Raw genomic sequence first — 24,264 nt, 5'->3', positions numbered from 1 at the left:
AACAACAGGAACAGGAATATACTACGAGCAATAGGACTGAAAACACAGACAAAAACTAAACAAGACAGACAGAAGATTTGATGTGAGAAACGGGAGTAGAATTATGCTGACCTATATAGCACATAGTTTTCTTAAATATTGATCACAACTATAAATCTAGACGATACCGACTCAAATACAGTAACTTCAGTTTGCGCTTAAATACAGTCATAAATACTGACCGATTGTGCTATTCTTGGTTCAAGGGAATTCCAAAACCTAAGTCCAGTGGACCCCAAAGTAGTAAGGGCAAATTGCGTTCTAACAAGAGGTAAGTGATATGCTTGCGCCTGTCGTGTGGAATAACTATGAACTTGATTATTTTTCTTAAATATTCCAGCCATGGCTACTGGCAGTAGACCTGCATTTAATTCATACATTAGAGCTCCTAGTTGTAAATGATAAATATCTTCAACTTTCAAAACACCACTATTAAAAAAAAAGAACATCTGTATGCGCAAGATAGTGAGTATCACAAACAATTCGTATTACTCTTTTCTGTACCAGTAGTAATTTATCCATTTGAGATTTGAATGAGTTGCCCCAAGCTAGCACACCATAGTGGAAATATGGCAAAATCAAAGTTGCGTACAACATATGTAAAATATTCAGTGGGAACACAGATTTCAATTTATAAATTACACCAGTATTTCTTGACAATAATTTACATACTTTACTTATATGGCACTTCCAATTTAAATGTTCATCAATATGCAAGCCAAGAAATTTAAATGTAGATACCCTTTCAATCTCAACACCATTAAACATTACATTGCCAGGCAATATACTCAGGGAATTACTAAAGAGCATATAATTAGTTTTTTTTAAGATTTAAAGACAACTTGTTTGCTTGAATCCACTAAGTCGCATTAATCAACTCGGAGTTTACAGTCTGCAAAAGAGTTTGCGAAAGGGATATGACACTTATTAGTAAGGAAAGGAGCACGTGTCAAAATACAAAGGGTAGTTATCAGAGGTTAAAATGGAGCACTCCTTACATCTGAAATGAGACACACACCAGGGATGAAAAGGGGCACTTAGGAGAATGGGGAATGGGCATTTGTCGACGGAAAAGGGACACCCATCAGATTTTAATAGGGCCATTTATAAGAGGTAAGCAGGGGCATTTAAGAAAAGGGGATAGGTCCCTTATTAAAAAGGAAAATGTGTACTATCCTTGTTAAAAGGGGCACTGACCAGATATGCACTTATGAGAATAAAAAACGGGCCTTTACAATAAATGAAAATGTGCATTCGTTGAAAGAAAAGGGGCACCGATCAGATTTTGATAGGGGCATTTATCGGAGGAAAAAGGTTTTTTTTTTATTTGAAGGGGGAAGTGGCTCTTATTATATCAAAAAAGAGGAACATTTTAAAATAAACACGATTAAGGTGTGTGCCACGGGGCAACGGGACACAGGGTTTGATCTCGAACAGTGCAATACGTGAGCTTCAGGATAAAGGAGGTCAAAAACATGGGGGACATTGATATTGTGTCCCCCATCCTTGAACAGTTGCATTTTCATCAGAAAGGATCTTCAAAATCCATCCTCACAGTAAAAGACATTCGATCAAAATTCGGTTTAAAACCGCGAGTGGGTGTGTAACATTCAAGATCACAATAAATAATATCGCCTTTACCACGTTTTTAATGATTTTTTTTAATAGTATTTTTGTTTTATTCCTCCAAATGTGTAATACAAACAAGTACACACAATTGAATAGAATGAATAAACTTTTTCGATATTAATTGCTTATACATAAACGTTAGTGGGTTAGTTGCCTTTCATCGTTGTTACAAATTGATTGAGAAAAGCCTTTATCGTAGTTACTGTAAAACGTAAATGTCATGTCAATATCAACCTGGCTATAACCTGTTCCATTGTTTTCCTTATTCTTGAACGGGGTCACGTTGGAAAACGAAAGCCAGATTTTTTTTCCTTGCAGCTTTAGCTATATATCGCTCAAATATTCTTATTTCTAATGTTATCTATGCCTTAGGTTGAGAATATAAAATAAAAAACCATCCGGTGCTTGATCTATCCCTCTCTGCATTTCATTCCATTTCTAAACATATTTTTATCCTCGAAAGAGTTCACTTCATTGTTTGACTAGTTGTTAAGAGATAAGCCATGAAGTCTCTTTTACCTCGTGAATTATATTTTGTCATAAACTTAATAACAAAGAGGATATATTTCAAGGAGTGTACACTGGCACAATCGTTCACCCTTCAGTATTTGAAGCGATGCCCAAACCAGGCGCCAAATAATCAAAAGTGGAATCCCAAACTAATTTAACTCTAAGGATACCAGGCTAATAGTGTACGTGATTTACGTGCAGGGTCTTTACAAGAGTGCTTCAATGGCACTGTATGGATTTCCATCACAAAATTGTGCAATCGTGCAATCTACAATAGACTGGAAACGTGTTTGCGCTCCTTCCAAACAATGTACATATTTTCCTTTCATGGTGGAATCAAAGTTAATAAGGAACAGTAACCTTTAATGGCCCGTTCACACATAGACGACACACGGCCGGCGCATTTAACATCTGAAAAATGTCATGAGCCCGACTTTTGTCAGGATTTGGGAGAAGCTAGCAAGCTGACACCGAATGCATAGCGTGTTGCTAGCGGGTAATCGTTCCACAGACCTTCGTGATAGGCCGCATGGCCCTTTAAATATTAACAGAAGAAAAAAAAAGCGACAACGGGTATTAGTCTTGCATGTACCATTTTCCATGTTCTTCTTTTAACTCCAAAACTTAAAGGGATCCGGTAACTTTTGTCAGATTCTGAAAAAAAATCCTGGATTTAGCTCATGCAGCAATGATAATTATAAACTTTTAGGTCAGTCAGGAACCCCATGACAAGCCGATCGCCTGTCTGATTATCAAGACATTTATGATTGGAAATCGAAGTAAAATTTGGCGTTTTCCTAACGGTTTTCATAACACTACATTTTATTGGGGAGTACGAGTATGATAAGACCAGTCACTCAAATATTTTTAATTTTTTTTGGAGGCACTTCTTGTTCATTTTGAAGCGCGATTTTTTTAGGGCTTCAATATTACACCATATCGTAGACACTGATAATGCGTAGGGCCATTCATCTCAGATTTAAAATTGTACTCCTGAAAATGCAAAGATACATGGGTAAATATCATATATGACGATATGCAAACTCATGATTTAAATCAAACAGACTTGAAAATGTTGAAGAGAAGGTTGGGTACATGATCATGTGATTAATGGTGAAATGTTAACTAAACAATCTAGAAATCATCGGGAATAATTTTATTATATTGATTGGGCTTGAGACTGAGAGGTACATCAGAAATATTGCCCAAGCTAAGATCATATTAACCCGAGTCGAAGACGAAGGCAATATGGTCTTAGCTCGATCAATATTTCTAATGTGCCCCGAAATAAGCCCTGTCAGTATAATTATTGTTACCTATACAGCTTTGGTATCAAGCATGATTTTTACTCACCATGTATGCATGTATTTCCCTTACTCTTGTCCAGGGGCTCGTTTCACAAAGCCTTTTTTCATTGACAAATGACAACAACAAAAAATCAGTGAAAAATATGCTGATAACCAATTAGAAGCAAGCATTTCAGTAGCTTATAACAAAAACTGCCATTAATGTCACTGATGACAAGTTTTGTGAAACGCCCCTCAGAGATGAACGTGTATAAAAACGTAATTGTGACGTCAATTGCTACCGCGCGTATACTTAAACGCGTACACATTTCTGCGCGTGTGCACTTTAATAAAAGCGCAATGACAAAAAAACGGTGCCCATATCTGCGCATGCGCACTCTTGTAATTGTACACGTTTACAACAGTGCGCGTGCGCAGACATGGGCGCCATTTTGATATGATGTGAGCGCACAGCGCAGGAAATGACGCAACAATGCGTATCTGAAAACATTGACGACGCAATGTTTAAGCGCAAATTAAAATGGCGGCCTTAACCGTAAAAGGGTATACAAATAACGCAAGACCCAGCGTGCATTTACATTACGCACAACAGGGTCATTTGCGTTATTTGTTTTATAAAATAGCGACACATTTATGAAAATCAAAACAAACGAAAATCTAGATCTAAGGTTAGAGTCTATAGGAGAGTTATGTTGAAAAAGACAAGACCTTGGTACTAGTACTTGCTCTACGCGTACGCTGCGCTGGGCATCGATCTTGGAGCGTGCAATGGTACTCTTGACTGCGCTTTTTTGGCACGATCGTGCATGCACTAAAAAGATGCATGTCATTTTGACGCGTTTAAGCAATTACGATGCTTAAAATAATAGAGCAATTTTATAATATGGTTTTTTACGGTTTTATAACATACCATTTTACGCGAAAAGCAGCCCAAACGGGATCACTCTTGTTTACATGTAATATTTGCATAATACATACATGTATACATTTCAAAGAGATAAAAAAAAAAGCATGTTATTCTCAAGATACATGGTAAGAAAAGATATTGCACAATGATGTGATTAGAGAATGAATTTCATTTGCTCTAGTTTGAAAAGTAATCAATACGGTCTTAAATTGGCATGTGAAATATACATAACAACAGGATTAGTAATAATACGTCAAGAGCTTAGTAACAGGGCCCTGGTAACGATTTTTTCACCGGGGGTGCTGAGATATATATACACGTATACACAGGGGCGGATTTGCCAAGGGGGGGGGGGGGGTTTGACCCAATGACGATGCAGAGCATCGACCACGAGCCTCAAAGCGGCGAGACGACTTATATTGCTATTTTGAAAACCCCTGTAAGTGATGTAATCCTGGCAGTGGCGGATCTAGGGGGGGGGGCACAGGGGGCACGTGCCCCTCCGGCCGAAACATAAAAAATAGTGCTCAAAACCCACAACACTGCATAATTGATTTATAATTCAACAAAATGTTTAAGATGTTACGTCATAGATTGATGCACAATGTTTTGATTATTCAAACTCAATTACTCATGGTATGAATCTCAGAGAGTTAAGAGTTTGCGAGAGAGTAAGACAGTGGATGCATCTCTCCCATATCTTACTTCTGAGTTGATTTATTGGCTTTTTATTATCTTGTATCTTCGAGCATTCATTTAGAGACCAGCAATAATATGAAATGTGATTTAGTTCTGGAGAAGAAATATTCATCTAGATGTAAGTAAGTTCATTGTATCAACTTTTGGTCCCATCTGCTAGGAATAATTTTCCACGGTACATTCCTTCATGCCCTTCAGTTAGATCTTACAAGAGAACATCAAAGACGTCATACAGTCTGTGTATTAATTTAAAACATGGTACAAGCAGAAAAAATATATATACATGATATGAACTTTCACAAGGCTTTGCTCAAAAAGCAAGAATGTGTATTTGGCATCATGTTAAACGTGAATGATTGATATTGATGTTGCTCCTTGTATTTAAATCATATTAATTTGATTTTGTAAATGAAGAAGTCTCGTTTTGTGTGACGAGGCGAAATTCTGTTTATGCCACTCTTTGCATTCATCAAAGAAATCGTCTTGAAGGTTTCAACAGTGAAAACTATGTACTGAAAAGTTAATGTAATTTGTGAGGAAGTATCAGTTAACATAATATGTATGACTTAGTAGCACCTGACATGTACAAACAAATACTAAAACATGCTTCGGTTATGTCATTATATTCCTCACAATTAACCTTTTTGTTTGGTAACAATACTGTTTGATTGAATGTGTGAAACCTTCATGAAGATTTATACGATGAATACAAAAAGTTTATAAAAATTCTCTTCGAGGGATACATCTGATATGATTTTGCGAAAGAAAGTTTTAAAAAAGAAAAGAAAAAAAAAGCGTCATTTGTGGCTGTCGGCTGTGTGACATTTCCGTACACGAAGCATAATGATATACATTAAATATATCAGACAACAATTTTTGCAGGGGGTGCTGTGCACCCCCTGAAGAATTTCCAGGGGTGCTGAATTAACGAGAAATCCAACCTTGATCGTTAACTATTCTGAGGAATGCAGAAAAATCAGGTGAAAGTTTAAAAGAAATCGGACAAAAAATGAGAACGTTATTAGTTTTCTAAAGCTTTAATCGCAATAGATATGGCCTCTAGCCTCTGACATGTAGTGGTGGACAACTTTCCCATATGTTCCGACTCACAAAATGACCAAAATTCAAGAGGACCTTTTATAATATGCTATCCATAATATAATTTGAGTAGTGCCCCAAGGGAGATGGCGCTTGGGAAAAATACCAAAAATAATGATATTGTTGTAAACACGACAAAATAATAGGAGGGTTATCCGCGACTACGGAACAATCCACTGACCAAGCTGCCAATATAAGATTCGAATAGACCTAGTGATCTCCTACAGTTCTGTTTATCTTGTTTTTTAGCTTTCATACAATGAACCGATTACAAGGGTTGGATTATCCTTTAATGTTTCTGCTCCCCAACCCCCTCTCTCTCTTTCTGTCTCTTTCTGTCTCTCTCTCTATCAGTCCCCCTCTCTCTATATATCTTCCTTTCTTCCTTCCTATCTCTCTTATTCAACCGTATGAATCAATGTTTAATCCGGCTCTAAATGATCCCCAAAGAAAGACTTTAGCTTTTGTCACTGTTTGTAGTTTTTACAAAGACCTATAAAAAAAAAGGAGGGTGATCGAGGCATTTGTACGTGTGTGTGTGTGTGCGTGTATGGGCGTGTTTTTGGTTGTTGCGTGTGTGTGTGTGCGTATGTTTGAGTGTGTAGATAGAGAGATGGAGAGATAGGGAGACGGAGAGAGAGAGAGAGAGAGTGTGTGTGTGTGAGAGAGAGAGAGAAAGGGGAGAAAAGGGGAATCAAGGATGCAACTGACCGAAATGTGTGACCGCCAAATGAAGCTATTCGTTGTGCGACACAATGCTCCTGTGACACTTTTTTCGCTTCATGTTCAATATTTTAAGAGCTTCCCTAACTTTAACCCTGGACCAAATTTACCAAAACCTACCCCTAGCCCTTAAAATAAATTTAACCCCCCCCCCCCCCCCCATAAACCATATTGAAATCTTAGCTACTTTTTAATTTTTAATTAGTAATTAAAAATTTAAAAATAGCTAGGATTTCTCTTTGGTGACGACACAAAGCCCCGGAGAAACTGTCGCTGAAGCATCTTGTCTATAGGCAGACCTATTCCATTTGTAAAATAGTAATTTTTGTGACTGTGTGTGCATTAGCCTTTTTATGACAAATATGCAACAATTTCAATTTTCTTCCATTGCTATACAGTGTTCTGATGAATTTAATTGTGTCAGAAAGTTGAAGTTATTGCCAATTTTGATCCAAAATAATGATTTTGAACTTCTCTACATATCGCAAATTTAAGGATTTTAAACTTGTTTTCCTAATTACAATACCTGGCAACGAACGCAAAATGGTCGTGCAAGAAAAATGGATGCAGTGTGTGCGGAAGTTTTTGATCCTTTTTACACATGCATCCGGTATACTTTGAAGGGCTTGGAATAACAAGTAACTGAGCCAAACTACAAAATTGGGTGAGATTGTCACGAACCGAGAGGACATCCCATCTGTAAGCTTTTGTCAAGAGATCAAAGATGGTTGGAAAATAAAACATCACAGCACAAAGAGTGTGGATACGCAAATGGATCAATTCCCAACAACAAATCAACAACACATTGCATACAGCGATACATCTCCCATAGCAACATTCATAAACAAACACTAGCATGGGCCTATACAAAGATCGACATCTCTTAACATAATATGAGCCGAAACATAATCGAATGCGCACCATATTTTATTAGCTTAAATCAGAATTATTTTAATGAATTCAAATCTTTCTGAAGAAACTATTTTGAATATCAAAGCAGATCAAGGAAAATGCAATTAGATGAAATAACTGAGCATTGTTGTTAACCTGATCTCAAGGAAAATTAAGAAGCTAGACGAAAATAAAAACAAGAGTACAATATTAATGTGCTATTAATAAATGGTTTTGGTTTCTCATATTGTGAATCATCCAATCATCCACTAAATAAAGATATGTTTACAAATTTTGCTGGCAATAAAAAGTTTCGCTCAAATCTGCATAAAATTCCGGCCGCCCATGATTTGTTGGTCAAGACCTGCCGTTTTTCACAAAGCTATAGATTTGCTTTATTTTCGTCTTTATACCAACCAACTAATTTATTATTGAGTTACCATGATTATTGTTATTATTATTATTATTATTAATATTATTATCGATTTTGCTATCATTTTTTTTATTCTGAAACTTTTGTTCTTTTTGTTTTGTTACATCTAAAAATCCCTCATTATCAAAGGTGATCAAAACCTTAAAGCGTAGGCAAATATTTCTGTCTTTCCCAAATTTATTTTACTTTCAAACGTTTTTAACATGAATTATTATCTCTTCTCTTTATACTATTTAGGGTCATTTTCATTGTCCTCTTTTCCAGATACTGACATTGCTTTCACAGATTTTACGCACTTCTATCGTGAATTTATTTGTAAATGAATGAAGTGTGAGATTCAAACAAATTGTCGATGCGCTTGTGATTAATGCATTGCAACCTTCTGGATATATCATTCCGGATTTACTTACCTAATTTATATTTTATAATTGTGTTGAGATAGCGTATTTACTAGTTTTCTTGTGAGATAGTAAGCTTATGGACCTGCTATACTTGCAGAATGGATATTATATTTGTCTTGAGCTGGTATACACATATTCAATACCTTTCGAGGGTCCACCAAAACCATGAGCTAATGAGGATGCATAAATAGTATCATTCCCGAGGGCAAGTTACCATTTATGCCTCTGAATGCTATTTGTCGTAAGAAAGTATTTAATATATGTCTTGCTATACTATTTTCTATGCGTTGTGAGATATTATTTGATATTTGTAGTGTGATCTTCATGGACGTTCTCTAGTTGCAGTATGGAGATCCGTCATCTGTCGTGAGATAGTAGGCTCCTTCGCCCTTACTCTGCAAGGCACCGTAACCCATCTCCGGACAGGTGCCACAACTGTTGCAGTTGGGGTAGCTGCTCCAATTAGTACATTTCATGGTGGGTGAGAAGTTACAACTAGAATATATACTCTCTGTAAAGAGATATACAGCTCTCATGTGATCGCAGGCTGCCGTAATGCTTGTACCCTCACATCCTGGCTGGGATTCTCCTCCGTTTGGGTAGAAATCCTGATGTCCTAGCTGCAAAGTTAAAGAAAAGAAATATTTGATTTTATATGAGGTGATTTGATTTGATTCCATTCCCATCATTTCGAACAAAATTGATTTGACTTGAATTGATTTGATTTAATGTCATTTGGTTTGATTCGATTCGATTTGATTCGTTTTGATTTGTTTTGATTTGATTTGAATAAATTGGATTGAATTGGGCTCGATTAAATTTTATTTTATTCTATTTTATGAATCGATTTGATTAAATTCGTGACCAAATACCTGCTCCTTCATAGTCAGGATATGAACGTATTGAACGCCCCTCGTACCTGATCAAGAAGTCCAGCTCCTGTTAACTCTCCATCGGTGTGTATGTTATCGACAAAGGTGGCATCTGATTTATCGATGGTACACTCGCTGTCATATCCAGTAAACTCGGCTCCTGCTGGATCCAATCCTATGTACACACACATTAAACAAACCAATATACAAGTAAATAAGTAATATAGACAATTATTAAACAATGGTATTCTCTTTTCCATATTTATTAGTAGTAATATTAATACTAATAGCGATGGTGTACACATAAACACTGTCTTGAGAGGTTCTGGTTGAAACTATGGGCAAGAATTTACCCCAATAGTACTATTTGTTGAGGGGTGCAGCACCGAAGCAACTGGTACTATTGGAGTCACCGAGGCCCAAATACAGTTTTAACCAGTACATCGAAAAGAATGCAGGGTATATATGTAATTTTGTTTACTTTTACATTTTTCGAATTTGTTAATGTTTTGAAATTGTATACATTTTGAATTTTAATAGAATTTATTAAATTAAAAAAAACCTCTGTCCTAAATTGTTAAAAATAAAATTGTAACATTGTATAATTTTACAGTTAAAAATAACAATTTTTAGTCGAAATACTATTTACGGCTTGGGAGCCGTAAATAGTACCTTTTAAAAAAAAGTGTGTTCCTCTTTTTTCACGTGAAGAGCTCTCAACCAATTGAACACCAATAACATGTTGATGCAGGATTTAATATTTAATAGTAAAAGTAAGAATAAGAGTTATACAAATAATTAAAGTATAAGTATTGGTACAAATAGTGATATAATAGTAAAAGTAATCATAATGGCGTTCAACAATAAGGGATAGAGTGACGTCGATCTGGCGCTGCTCAGTGGCTGCCGGGCTCACGATCAATTGGGCAAAAAGAATTTCCATATTCGGTTTAACTTAATAAAATTTGGGGTGGACTTTAAAAGATTATATATAATGATATGATAGTAACAGTGATAGCAACAATAGCACTGATCGTTATAGTAATAGTTACAGGCCTAGCAATAGTAATGGTACAGTAGGTATTGTTATCGTAAACAAAAACACACATAACAAAAGTTAAAGTAGGGGGAGGGGGGTTCAACCCCCAACCCCCCCCCCCCCCCTCCTCCTGCGTACGCGCCTGGTTATCGTAATAGTATACAAATATACACTGTCTTGAGCGCAAGAGGTGACTCCAATAGTACTATTTGCTGGGGGTGCAGCCCCAAAGCAAATGGAACTATTGGAGTCACCGAGGCCCTTAGTTTTAACCAGTACCTCAAAAATAAGGCATGGAATTTTTGTTTTATATCCTGGATCAAACCTTTACGTTTAATTTTTTTCTTCTTTTTTTTTTTAATTTAAAAAAAAAAATTAAATTGAAATTTAGAACATTTTAAATGTTAAAAATTACAGTTTTTATTATAAAAAGAATTACAAATGAAAACAAATGATTAAAATAAGATTTTTTAAAAAGAATTAAATAAAAAAAAATTGTCAACTCCAAAATAGTACTCCCAAATAGTACTCTCATATAGTACTTTCTAAAAATAGTTGAAATATTTTTGGTCATGCGACGAGCTGTCAACCAATTAAAAGCCAATTCATTTTTGATGCAGGATACAATGGTAAATAGCAGTAATATGTATCAAAATATCTTGATTTCCCATTCCTATATTCACCATGATTCACTGTTTTATGTACTAAATTAAATAATCATTACCACTATTACAATAAGTAATCATAATCTTAACTTCAAATTCTTTATCCATATCTGTATTATTCGCTAATGATTATTACAGCCAGTCATTTGTATCTTTTAATCAGACATAGTTTTAAGATTTTCTATTTTCTTGATGAATACATATTTTAATTTGGTTCAGATCTATCCAAACAAGATTCTATTTAATTTAAATTATTGATCATCCTTTTTTTTAACCTTGATTCTTCATCCTTGGATGCGCTAAGTCGAACTGTATTGAGGTCATAGCGTTACCATATAGCTACGAAGGTGGAGCTTTACAAAAGTTTCTAAGAGTATGTGCGTCACAAGGCACAATCGATACCCGCTTCATGAAGGCTAGTGGAATATACCAGTCGCACAAACAAGCCCAACGACAGACTGAACCAAAAATTAAATTACACCCAATGGCCAATGGCCTGGAGTCGTATTGGTGATTTAACTGAGGTTAGGGGAAGAGAAAAATGTTACCCCCCCCCCCCCCCCAACTAGTCATTGTCCGTAGGGGCAAGCAAAGAGCAGGAAAAAATATGGCCTAATTGTATACTTCAATGATATTACAGACGTATGCAAGTTAGTAAAATAATTATAACAAATAATTATTGTGAATGGAATATTTACAAAAAAATGGTATCGATGATAATAGCAATGAAATTAACAATCATAATGAAATGATCGGTGCAAAGTCCAAAAATAGCAACGAAAGCAGACATACAAAAACTTTTCCTCTTGCCCATATCGGAGAAAATCATCTGATAAAGGTATGACACAAAGCTGTAATATATTTGTTTCCGTTGGTATAATAATGATAAAGGTGATTATGATTATAATAATAATTAAAAAAATATGAGTATCAATATTGATAATCAACCCATCAACAAAAAAAGACATCACGTAATGATGAAGACGAGGCCGTGGAAGAACAATCCACTACTAACAACGAGGGTTCCCACGGGACCGAAAAAACGCGTATTCAAAATGTTGAACTACAAGGCGGGCAAGCAGTCATAACCTTAAAGTTAATTTCATGACAGGTAACTCCGAGTGCACCCCCCTCTCCCCCCTCCCCCCGCTCATGGCCGTCGCTCCAGGGGCTTTTTGGAAAAAAGGGGCACCTAAAAGTGAAACTTCAAAATTAACATACACCATTTTTAGACATTGGTATATACCCCTACGTCGTCATGATTGTGATTAGACTATCAGAAATGATATTAATTTTGTTCTTTCTCTTTACGTGGTACAAGTTATCAATTACGCTACATACTTTGCATTTTGGTGTAATGCTCTGCTTATTAATTTTCGAGCGAGCAAAAAAAATTAAGATTTGTGAGGTGGAGGTGCGAACAAAAAACTAGAAACGTTTTAAGCACTATCTAATGATGAAGGACTAAACGGTTCTTTTATAAGTAACATGAATAAATGTGAGCGAGCGTAGCGTGCGAGCTCTAGGGAATATTAGGGACTTTTAGATTTGCACGAAGACAATGTGGATTGCTACGATCGACGTCCTTTTAATGCACGTCGCACGTATCAGTCCACGCAAATCTAAAAGTCCCTAATAAAGAAGGAAGGGCTCTGAGTCGTTTTTAATTAGAGGTGCATTGTATGGAGAAAGGAAAAGTAGGCCCTTACATGTATCAAAAGGGAAAAGGACAGTTATTTGAAAATAAAAGGGACACGTGTCAAAGTAAACAGGGCAATTATCAGAGGTAAAAATGGGGCACTTCTTGCACTTGAATAAGGGACACTCAACGGAGATGAAAAAAGGCACTTGTGAGAATTGAATTTGGGCATCTGTTGAGGGAAATAGGCACCTATCAGATCTCAATAGGGGCATTTATTCGTAGGAAATATGGTCTTTATTATAGAGAGGAAAACGGGAAAGTGTCAAAAATATCAGAGGGAAAAAGGGGAATTTCTCGCACCTGAAAAGAGTCATTCACCAGCGAAGAAAAATGTAATGATGATAATGGAAAAGGGGCGCCTAGTAAAATTAAAACGTGTACCTGTTACATTTGAATAGGAGCAATTTTATCAGAGGTGAAGGAGGCACTTATCAGTTGTGGTAAGGAATACTTCTCGTACCTGAAAAAGGGCCTTTACCAGAGACAATAAAATGCACTTATGAGAATGAAAAAGGGACACTTATTTCAAAGGAAAAGGGGCAGTAGTTGAAGAAAAAAGGGCACTTATCCTATTTTAATACAAGCATTTATCAGAGGTGAAAAGGGACATTGAGGAGAAAGTGAAGGGGATCTTATGAACAAAAACGAGGGGGTTGCTTTTATCACAAGGAAAAGGGGCACTTGTTATAAGGGGAAGGGGCACTTTAGGGGTACCTGAAAAAGTGGGCGCACTGTACCTCCTGCCCCCCTCCCCCCCCCCCCGAGCGTCGTCTCTGGATTGCTCATGGTGTATGACTCTTCGAGTAGACCCTTTTTCATTACCACGAGAGCGTCTGCACCGTTTATTTAATATGATTAACTCCTAAAAGATCAAGTTTATATCTTCCCCAAACTTTATTGATCAATCAAAAGAATCGAAGAAATTGATAAATAAAGTTATGAGAAAATTTAAAAGTGTATCTATCATGGTCACAAACATTTCATGAAAAAAGGTTAACAACTTTATTCCAACTGTATGTGGGCAACAGGGTATGAAGCTATCGATTAATCATCGCACGAATTTTGACAACTTACCAGTTAGTCGTCCAATGCCAGACCTGGACTCGCCAGCGTACCCGGCAGTATGGGCCCCTAGACTATGCCCGATGATGTGCATGCTGCTATAAGACGCTCCCTTGCTGTTCAGCACTTCGATGAGTTTACCGATATCTTGACCTACTACCCGAGTATTAGCTCTACTCTGAGCGTAATTAACACGAGCCGCTCCTTCTTCCCAGTCAACCATTATCACATTCGTGTTCTAAGAGAGAGAGAGAGAGAGAGAGAGAAAAGAACGACTGACAAATTAACATTTTATAAGTTTATACAAGTTTTTTTAACAGACAAGCAAACAAACAAAAACAAAAACAAAACAAAAGAAAAAGAAACAAATTTAAATAAGGGGGATATATTACACAAATAATACACATCAGTGAGGGCATTAGTAAGAATTACCCAAACGAGGTACTTTTGGAACAGTCTAACTTTGGGCTGTTTTGAAGGTACCAAGTGTGGGTAATTTTACTAATGCCCGAAAAAAATGATGTGTATTATTTGTTTTATAAGATTATGTTTTATTTGTTTTATAAAATGATGTTTTCTAACATGATTTTGATAATGACCGGTCATTACCCAAATTACGCGCGATTACGCGTTAGGCAAAATAAATACCTGGTCACGTGTACGCTTTCAACCAATCATTTGATTAGGATCCACGTCATCATCTTATAATTTGCAATAATTCTTTGTTGTTTTGGATTATTTTGCAAATAATACAACTACCCTGACAGCATTCAGAAAAGCAGTGGCGTATCTATAGGGATTTTGGCGCCCGGGGCAGACAATTAAATTGCGCTCGTCCCCCTTCCCCGAGTGGCATATGTATTATTGGTGTTGATCAAATTTTGAACATTGACATAATTTAATAATGGTCTACTATTCCTTTTGTCCTCAAATGGGGTACAATTTTACGAGAATTAAAAATATTACATTCTTTTCGCTTTTTTTCTTCTTCAAATGTGGAACCTTTGAAAATACTGTAGTATACGTTTTACCATATAATCCTATTATGGAGCAGAGCAACAAGGATTGTACTACTTTTATAGTATTCTTCACATTTTAAAGACGCTTTTTACATACTATATTGGAACCAAAGTTACAAAATCCTGAAGAAAAATAATGCGAAATATCGAACGACTGCATTTTCAACCCTAAACAAAAAATCAGTTGTTAAAAAATGCAATTGATAATCCACAATAAATCGTAATATTTTATTCTTTTATGTCCCTTCTCTTTCTAACTTTGTGGGGATTGTTTACTGACGCCCCCTTCTCGAGCCGCACGGGGCACAGCCACCTACCCTTTCACTGCAGAGAAAGCAGATAACAGATTATATTCAGAGTGCATTCACGTTAACACATCTACATGTTATTGTTTTTAGTAGTTAAAGGAGAACTAAAGGCTGGCTCACATAGTAGCGGCAAAGACCCCGCGAAAAGCGGCGGACGTGAAAATCACAAATCTTGGCGGCAAAGCGATGCGCTACCTCTTATTAGTCATAGTGTTAGCCTGCTTTTATCCTAAAGAATAACTTTAGTTGTTCTGAGAGTTTTCTTGTATTCTTGCCCATCAATCTACAAGATTACCCACAAAAGTGTATGAGAAAGGCATAAAGAAAGATTAGGGACTTTTAGATTTGCGTGGACTGATACGTGTGACGTCCATTCAAGGCAGTGTATTAAAAGGACGTCGACCGTAGCAATCCCCATTGTCTTCGTGCGAATCTAAAAGTCTCTAATAACGTACAGTTGCTGAGCAAGACATGGGCATCGCCATTTTCTTGGTTGCATGACTTACTATGCGGAGTCGTTTATCAACTAAATGTATTCAAAATTATAGATGCTTCCTTCCCAGGTGTTTGTGGTAATGAATCATTTCATTCATCTGCTATTATCCTTTGTGCTCTAAATGCATTAGTTGGGGCTGTTCTGAGGCGCAGATTTCGCATAAATATAATAGATTTTTCAACTGCTATATCTTATTATTTTGAAATGATTGAGTTATAATAATATTACCCTGTTATATATTTTACCAAAAGTAACTTTTACCTTCTCGGCTATGATTTTCCATCATTGAAAAGTAAAGGTTTTGTTATAGAGTTAAAAAGTCTTTCCAGTTAGAGCTTTGTGCATGACTTATTTACAACTCCGCCTAGTACGTCACATTTTCAAGAAAATGGCTACGCCAATGCCATTCTAAAAGGCATTACATCATGCCAATAAATCGTCATTTATATATCTCTTGTACAAGTTCGTAAGCTATATTGCATATTAAAAGGCAGGAATTCATCTCGTTTTTCAGAATACCTTTACCTATTCTTTGGGGTTAGTACCACGTTGAGGTTAGCTAGCAGTGGCTCATCTAAGACACAGAAAGTAGAAAGCCCCTAGCCCATTCCAATTTTTTTTCTCTGCAAGAGACTTTTGACACTGCCCCTCCCCCATCCCGTGAACCTGTGATAACCTGTGATAACTTGTTTGCCTTTAATTCTCTATTTTTAGGGGGAATTATACGTCAGTCACACCGCCAAACTGAATCCACGCCGACTCCAACCGGACCAATGTTTGGTCGTAGATGGTAACGTAAATATTTGGTCGATCTATTGTCGGTTTGGTGTCGGTTTTGTTGATGTGACTGTGATACTTACCTTATCAACGAGGGCGTTCTTCATCGATTGAAACCAAGATGACGTGTATTCATCCGTGTAGCCATGGATGATGAACTTGGTGTCGCGACTAGACTGGACATTTGTAATCAAAAGAAAGATTAATCATACTCAAACTGATCGAAAAGACTTTCAAGAAATCACCTCATGGGAACCTATAATATCATAAGTTTACTCATTTCTAAAGATGATTTACAAGACTCGAAGTTGTGTTTTCAAGTCTCTGCGATCATGATACTCAATAATGTTAAGATTCAAGGTCCAAGATCCAAGACCCACACTCCAAGATTAAAGATCCAAGATTTATGGTCCAATATTCAAGACTCAATATTCAAGATTTAAGAGTAAACAATATGAAGAGTCGAGGGTAAACAGTAAAGAGTTCTTAAGATCCAAGATTCATACAATTCACTATATACATGTATATTATAACAAAACATCAATATGTATTCTAACTTATGCACGTTTCCTTAGCAATGGGCTGGATCATTTCCCGTTATGATTATATCATTGTATTTCAGCCCTCAGTGTTCAAATTGAATACATTAGTCATGCTAGTTGATCCTATGTAAGACAATTATTATTGCTTGCCTTACCTAGCACACACAACGAAATTTATGCAATCTGCATTCTGACGATTGGAATATATTAAGATGTAACATATAAATGAAATGATTCGTAACGTTGAATGTAATAAAGACTTATGCCCTCAATTTGTTTACATTACGTTAATATGTTAATAATATATTTTGTGTTTGATCCCAGAAGATCATTTATAATAATCAGTACTTCCTCTCCATCATGTCGACCTACAAACTAGTTTACAATTAAAACCTGCTTTACAACGGAGCTTTGCGGAAACATTGATTAACATGAAATGATTTCCTAATGATAACAACATGAACCAAACAAAAATCAAATGATGTAAATATACCGTTCAAAATTCGCCTTGGTGGGGAAAGGGACGCATAACATTTGGCAGTGGCTGAGATTCGAAGTCAATGAGCCACTCCGGAGATTACACTTGTACAAAATGTCTTTTACACGTGCACGGACACGTCCCACTTTGTGCATTTTAGAATATTCACTGCAAAGTGAGGAAGGTCCTTCACGAATACATTTTGTTTGCCCTCTTGAAAATAATACTCCCTGTGTATCATACCCATACCCATATAGTGTCTCCGCAGCATCTCACAAGAACATGCATGAGGCCGAAATTATACGATATCATTCAACAAATTAGAATTATCACCCCCCAAAAAAGGATTTCTATAATCCCGCCGGGGCCCCCCGGCCCTCTCGCGAGGCTTTTCAGTAGCGGAGGAAGAAACAGAAACGTTCTTCTCGGAAAAAAATGCCGACCTCTGCGGTTTCGAAAGAAGAAGTTCGTGATATTTATAACTCTATACGGCTTCATTAGATGGTGTGGGTGAGGCGGGGGGGGGGGGGGGGGGGGCTTCACTTGTTGGTAAGTGAGTGGGGCACCATTTTGTTCTCTAGATCTGCTTATGTATCTTATGTACACCATATTTATTTAAACGAGCGGTCCTACTTGCTTTCAGTTATTGCTTCATTATTATCGTAATAATGCCCCTATATTTTTTTTAAATTATTTTAATATCTTCTGTTGGTAGCTACAAAAGAGATAACTCTGTGATACGTGATACGGGTTAACACCCTACTGACTCTGAGCAGACCATTTTTATCGCAATGATGTATACATGGTTTTATAAACATACCTGAAAGTTGGAATTAGTGATGGAGCTAGCGTCGTATCTGTCTAGTTCCTGTGGACTGTACTTGTTGTTATTTGTATAGAGCCAGTATCTTATAACGATGGCATCAGGGCTCTCTGGTTTAAAATGGTGACATGCCGGAGCACCATCGCCGTAGTATAACCGGTCAAGGTCATCATACTGTACGGAGTCAGCTTGACACCCTGGGAAAAGAAATATATGACTCTGGGTACGTTTATGCTCAACTTTTTAAGGGGATTCCCGCCCCCCCCCCCCACTCCGGGATCGGAGGGACCGCATGCGTGTTCCCAAAATGTCCGGTAAAGGGGTACTTTTCACGCACCAAAGTCCGACTCGTAGTACACAAAAATCCGGCCCGTATTGACTTTACACACCGGACTTAGGGGGTGTTTTCAAAAGGAGGGAACATGCATACTAAATAACACTGAGTGGGGGTGGGGGGGGGGGGCAGAATGAGGCTTTTGTTGTTACGCGTTTAGTTCAAAACACGGTTGCGTCCTTTCTCATTTTCGTAGAATCACCGTTAAACGACGATCGTAAACTCACAAAAAGGTGAGTTTTGGATCGGCGTTTCTCCAAAAAGATGATTTCTGGGGGAGCATAAACGCACAATCAAGGTGACGATCGTGAATAAAGTTTCTTTATAGTAACCTCTCACAATTTACCAGATTCAATTAGTATTGTCAGGGGTGAATCTAGGGGGGAGCACAGGGGCACGTGCCCCCCCCCCCCCCGGCGAAAAAAATTTAAAAAAATTAAGTGCTCACTAGTGCTAACATTATGTTATGATTAGCATAAACTTAAAGGGCCTCTAAAGAAAAAAAGACCCTCCTGAGCCTTACATTTTGAAAAATTGACATTTCAGTTATTTTGTATTTTGAAATAAAAGGGGCAGTTTTCCAGCACTATACGTCATTGGAAAATTACTGATTTAGCCAATTCTAATATAGTGATCACAACTTTCGAAAATTCACAAATTTCTTATTCTAGTTCGATTTCATTCAAACCCACTTTTCATGCTTCTCTGATTTTTTTGTTGTTTACTTCTAATAACAATATGCTATAAAGATTAGATTCTCCTTTATAAGAGTGGATTTTCTCTCATCATAGCATGAATATAGTCTGAATCTTACCTTGAATAATGGCAGCAGCCAGAAACACGACGGCTAAAGAAAGGCTCCCCATTTTTGTAGCTGATGAATAGACGCTAGATGACCTGATCCTACTCGTAGCAATAATGGGATTTTAATGGAATCAAATCACCCCTATTTATACTATTAAAAAACCATCATATCTAACCTTAGGTAAACATCCAATGTCAATAGTGGATGATTACCGCTGTATGTTGAGTTATTAATTAACAATTATGTTCATGAAAAACAAATGTTAAAGTGACTCGGTACCATTGCTGAAGGTTAATGAAAAAACTGCTTATTTTGTGTATAAATGTTACTTATTATAATATTCCTTCTACTGTAGGCCTCTAACATGCAAAACATCCTGACAAAAATTCTAAAACCACAAAGATTTTTATGGTTTTCTTTGAAGGTGTCACTGTACGACACCCTCTTACAATAAATTCTCCCAACCATTTTTAATTTTCCGCAACCGTTTTCCCATGAAAATAAAACAGGCTTTAAAAAAAATCTTTCAACACTTAAATGTCTGGAAAGGTATAAACATGTAGAGCCAATATATTGCTTTGTGACGATTTTCATTCACCTAAAATGTAATTAAGTTGTAATAATATAGTTTGGAGAATCAGGGAATCGATCAGATCATTTTTCCCAAGTTGTGTCATTAATAATGGTCTGTTTTCACTCAATCTTTCACATTATCTTTAATTTGTACATCTACCAATGAAGTCACTACCTTAGCACCATTTTCTCCCATCTGATCAATGTTACCAAGTCCCTTTAATGAGCGGGAGAAGCAGTTTGTTTTATAATGTTATTCAGAAATCAAATAATCTCCTAAACGTGAAAAAAAAAATCACCTGCTATTTTAACGATAATTCGGATCGCAAAGCATTTGATTGTTTCTTTATAAACATGTACTTGATTATATGGTAGGCGGTCTGATCCTTGTGCAGTATTTCGCTAGATAAATATTGGAATTTGAAAAAGAATATAGAGTTGACGATTAGGAAACAGGAAAGATAAGCTCTGGCTGGGAAGGCTCAAAGCTGTGCCAAAGGTGATGACTAATTCAAGCTCCTAGTTTTTCACAATATTTACGTTAGGTGTGACCTTTTACTTCTTTTTATCATAAGGGAGAGGGGATGATCTTTAAGTTTGTCAAAACTTTCAAATTTGTGCTTTTGTTTCTTTATGCTAGAAAGTATAAAGAACATGTTTCAGTAAAAAATAACTACAATAAGACAAAGAATAAGAGGAGAAGCAGGAGAAGAAGAAAGAGAAGAAGAAAAAGAGGAAGAAGAAGAAAAAGAAAAAAGAAAAGGAAAAAGAAGGAGAAGAAGAAGAATGTCTATTGTCCACAAAGAGTTTGAGTAGTCCATGCAAAAGTATAATTAACAATAAGATGGCGCTTATATATCATCATTTTTGTTTGCTTATATATAATCATGGTATCACATCATACATAACCCTTTCAGCGCGTGGATAAAATAAATTGAACCCTTGGGTTTTCATTTGAGATCAGGATTTGAATAAAAATATTTCATTCTATGCTTTTGACTTACATTTTGGCTACAGCGAGACTTTGAAGCAATCTCATCATTAAGTTGCCTTTTTTAATATTTGCTGTAGATTTCAAAATCTAACTCAGACTAATTATCTTTCCAACTCTAGTACACTGTCGCTCATAAAGTTGGAATATTTTTGTTTTACCCCAATTTATGAAATTATTTTAAAAATAATTTAAAAATAATAGATCTAGATAATAGTATACATTCTCAGATTTTATTGAATAATAATTTGACAATGTGTGTTTTGCGTGACTGCTAAAGCATGTGTATGCTACTATGATTTTCAACTAGGGTACCTACGCCCTTAAATCATAAATGACAGTAATGAGGATTAATGTTCCACAAAAGGGCACTAATGTAGTACATCGACACGGTTTTGATCCTGGGACCTCACAGTTACGAGGCCATTACTTTGTCACTGAACCACGACTGTACGCAGCGGGGTCTAGGGTAGGGGGCAGTTTCCGTAAATAAAAAAAAAATGAAAAAAAAATGAAAATGAAATAAATTTTCAATAATTTATTGCATTTTACCCCGGTCCCCAACATAAACAAATCCTTTGTGTGCCCATGCCTTGAGCCATAATGCATGGCCCTCCACTGTTTATGAACGAACTAGGGTCCTATTATAGACATTATTTACACATTATACCCCGACCACAACCCGTTTTGCGATTTTCTAGGCCGGTTCCAGAACGTAGCGAGAACTAGTTTGGTGTGATGGGGGGCTTAACCACCGAAGTCTCTAAGCCCTAGGTCTTTTTTCATTCATGACTGATTGAACGAATACCAAATTTCTCTTACAGAATGACAAAATTATCTCTTACTCTAAACTACTCACTGTTAGAAAAGTTTGGATGTTTATAATACCCTTTTGAGTCTTAATCATAAAAAAAGAAAAAAGGCTGAAGTGCAATTCTATTATTACAATAATAATAAATTCAAATATTATTAAGTTGAATGCTAGCGATATACTAACAAAATAAGTCTTTTCATACCGTAGGCAAGTACACCATGCAGCTAAACAATTGTAATGATTGAATGCGGTAATCAGAGGGTTAATATATAGCCTCAACTTGACCTTGCAGACTATCACCCCATTTTCACTGTGAACCAAGCATCTGGTCTGTCGTGTGGTTAATTGGTGCAGTGTAGTGACAGTCGTTAGCTCACGTTTACGGGCTATCAGCTTCATTATCACACCATACACGTATTATTTAATTTATATATTTTTTATTTGATATCCAGGAGAATACAATGTAACACAAAGACCAGTATAAACAATATAACGATAAAAGATAATGGGTACCAGCCAGTGCCTGTGGATTGCCTAAAAGGATTAGGACACCTGTCGAGAGGCTCTCCTCACTGGCTGGTACCGAAAATAAAAATAAGACATAAAAACATAAACACACACAATTGCAATTTGATTAACGATCATTACACAATGATGTAATAATAGTAATAACTTGTCATGAGTCAGATTATTCTTACCGAGCAAAATTTCAAAGTTCAAGTTCACTTTATTCAAGTTCACTTTATTCAATACTTTCATTTAAAAAAAAATCATATTCTTATATTGCCCAAAAATCAATCAATTTTAATGACACATAACTTAAATGATCTTAATTCTTTTTTAAATCAAAGATATGTGGCCAATTATATCAAGAAGGGGAAATTTGAAATGTAACGAAATAGAGTATGAAAGTACAAATTAATAGAAATATACAAAATGTGTGTAGTTATTCCAGAAATATTAAAGAAGGATTATAACACAGTATCATTTATTTAAAAAAAAACATCTAACCAGGGAGGTTTAGGCTGATCAGGGGCATTCGCCACAATATGAAAGAGGGATGTAGCCTGGATGATACATGAACGTATCGGCAGAAAGCCGTGATGTGAATCAGGAATAATTTTGTTCGTTTGGGAATGGTTCAGAATTTTGGCCACTACCAGGCGTTCAAGCATTTTGAAAGTTATTTAGCAATATGATATCGGCTGATATTTTTCTACGAGATTTCGAACACCACTTTTGTGGACGGGTGAAACCAGGCGGTACCAATAACGAGAAAGAAGAAAGAGAAAAATATGAAGGACAGAGAAAAAGTGCTCTACCTTTATCTGAATGATGTAAATGATGTATTACTTATCAGGAAAAACAGAAATTAACGATATTTCTGTACGCGACTAAACGGAGAGTTATCTGTGACTACGTCACAATCCACTCACCAGACTGCCAATGTAAGATTCGCACAGACTCAGTGATCTCATATTTCAAACATTCATAACTTTATTATTATTAGTCCACCTTTTTTAAATTTGTCTCTATTATGTGTGTCTTATTTTCTGCTTTCATACAAATGAACTTGTTGGAGTAGTAGGCCGGTCCATGGATTCTGCTTCCAAACCATCTCTCCGTCTCTTCCCCTCTCTTTCTCTCTCTCTCTCTCTCTCTCTCTCACTCTCTCTCTATTATTTGTATTTGCATTACTTAGACTCAACGTAAAATCCGGATCTAAAATGATCCCCGAGGAAAAGATATTAGCTTTGCCACAGATAGTAGTTTTTACAAAGAGATATAGAAAAAGATTGAGGTGATAGAGAGAACGAGTTCGTGTATGTGTGAGTGCGTGTGTGTGCGTGTGTGCGTGTGTGTATGTTTTGTGTTTGTGCGTGCGCGATCGCGCGCGCTTGCGTAAATTAGTGTGGGCGTGTGCTCGTGCTAGTTTGTGATGGCTATCGCCGATCATCCCCCCACTCCTCGGTACGGATTTACGCCCCTGCTTTGGAGTGATCATTATATTGAGCCATGCTTGCACGCATGCGCTGAGTTGAGACTTGGCATTAGACATGGAGTTGGGAGACAACATTATGATGGTATAAATGTTTCCTACTTACTGCGTCTTTGCACATACCCACATTCCTAAAACATAGCAATAGTAAATATAATTTAAAAATCAAACTTCGAAGAAAATAACAGAAATATATTCCCATTTCATTTGTAGAAGCTGGTTTAATAAAATGTTATAAACTTTGACTTTGGAGCTCTCTTTTTACCAATTCCTCGAAAGTTTTGATATGAGTGTTCTCTTTTAAGCCAGGAGCAATACATAAATTTAT

General features: G+C 36.5%; 1 protein-coding gene across 1 annotated transcript; it reads right to left on the bottom strand.

Annotated features, from left to right (window-relative positions):
• Nucleotides 1–8,160: 8,160 nt before the first annotated feature.
• LOC575624 (pancreatic triacylglycerol lipase) lies at nt 8,161–19,652 on the bottom strand. The gene is made up of 6 exons (XM_776011.4): nt 19,569–19,652; nt 18,418–18,617; nt 16,661–16,753; nt 13,990–14,215; nt 9,557–9,684; nt 8,161–9,257 (listed from the first exon to the last, which is right to left on the bottom strand). The coding sequence occupies exons 1-6, from the start codon at nt 19,618–19,620 to the stop codon at nt 8,973–8,975; spliced, it is 984 nt and encodes a 327-aa protein (XP_781104.2). The 5' UTR covers nt 19,621–19,652; the 3' UTR covers nt 8,161–8,972.
• Between the last annotated feature and the right edge of the window lie 4,612 nt (nt 19,653–24,264).

This window comes from Strongylocentrotus purpuratus, unplaced genomic scaffold, assembly GCF_000002235.5.
Source record: "Strongylocentrotus purpuratus isolate Spur 01 unplaced genomic scaffold, Spur_5.0 spur5_scaffold_15, whole genome shotgun sequence".
NCBI classification, from domain to species: Eukaryota; Metazoa; Echinodermata; class Echinoidea; order Camarodonta; family Strongylocentrotidae; genus Strongylocentrotus; species Strongylocentrotus purpuratus.
Note: the sequence above shows the minus strand (reverse complement) of the source record. Positions and strands in the feature narration are given on the sequence as shown.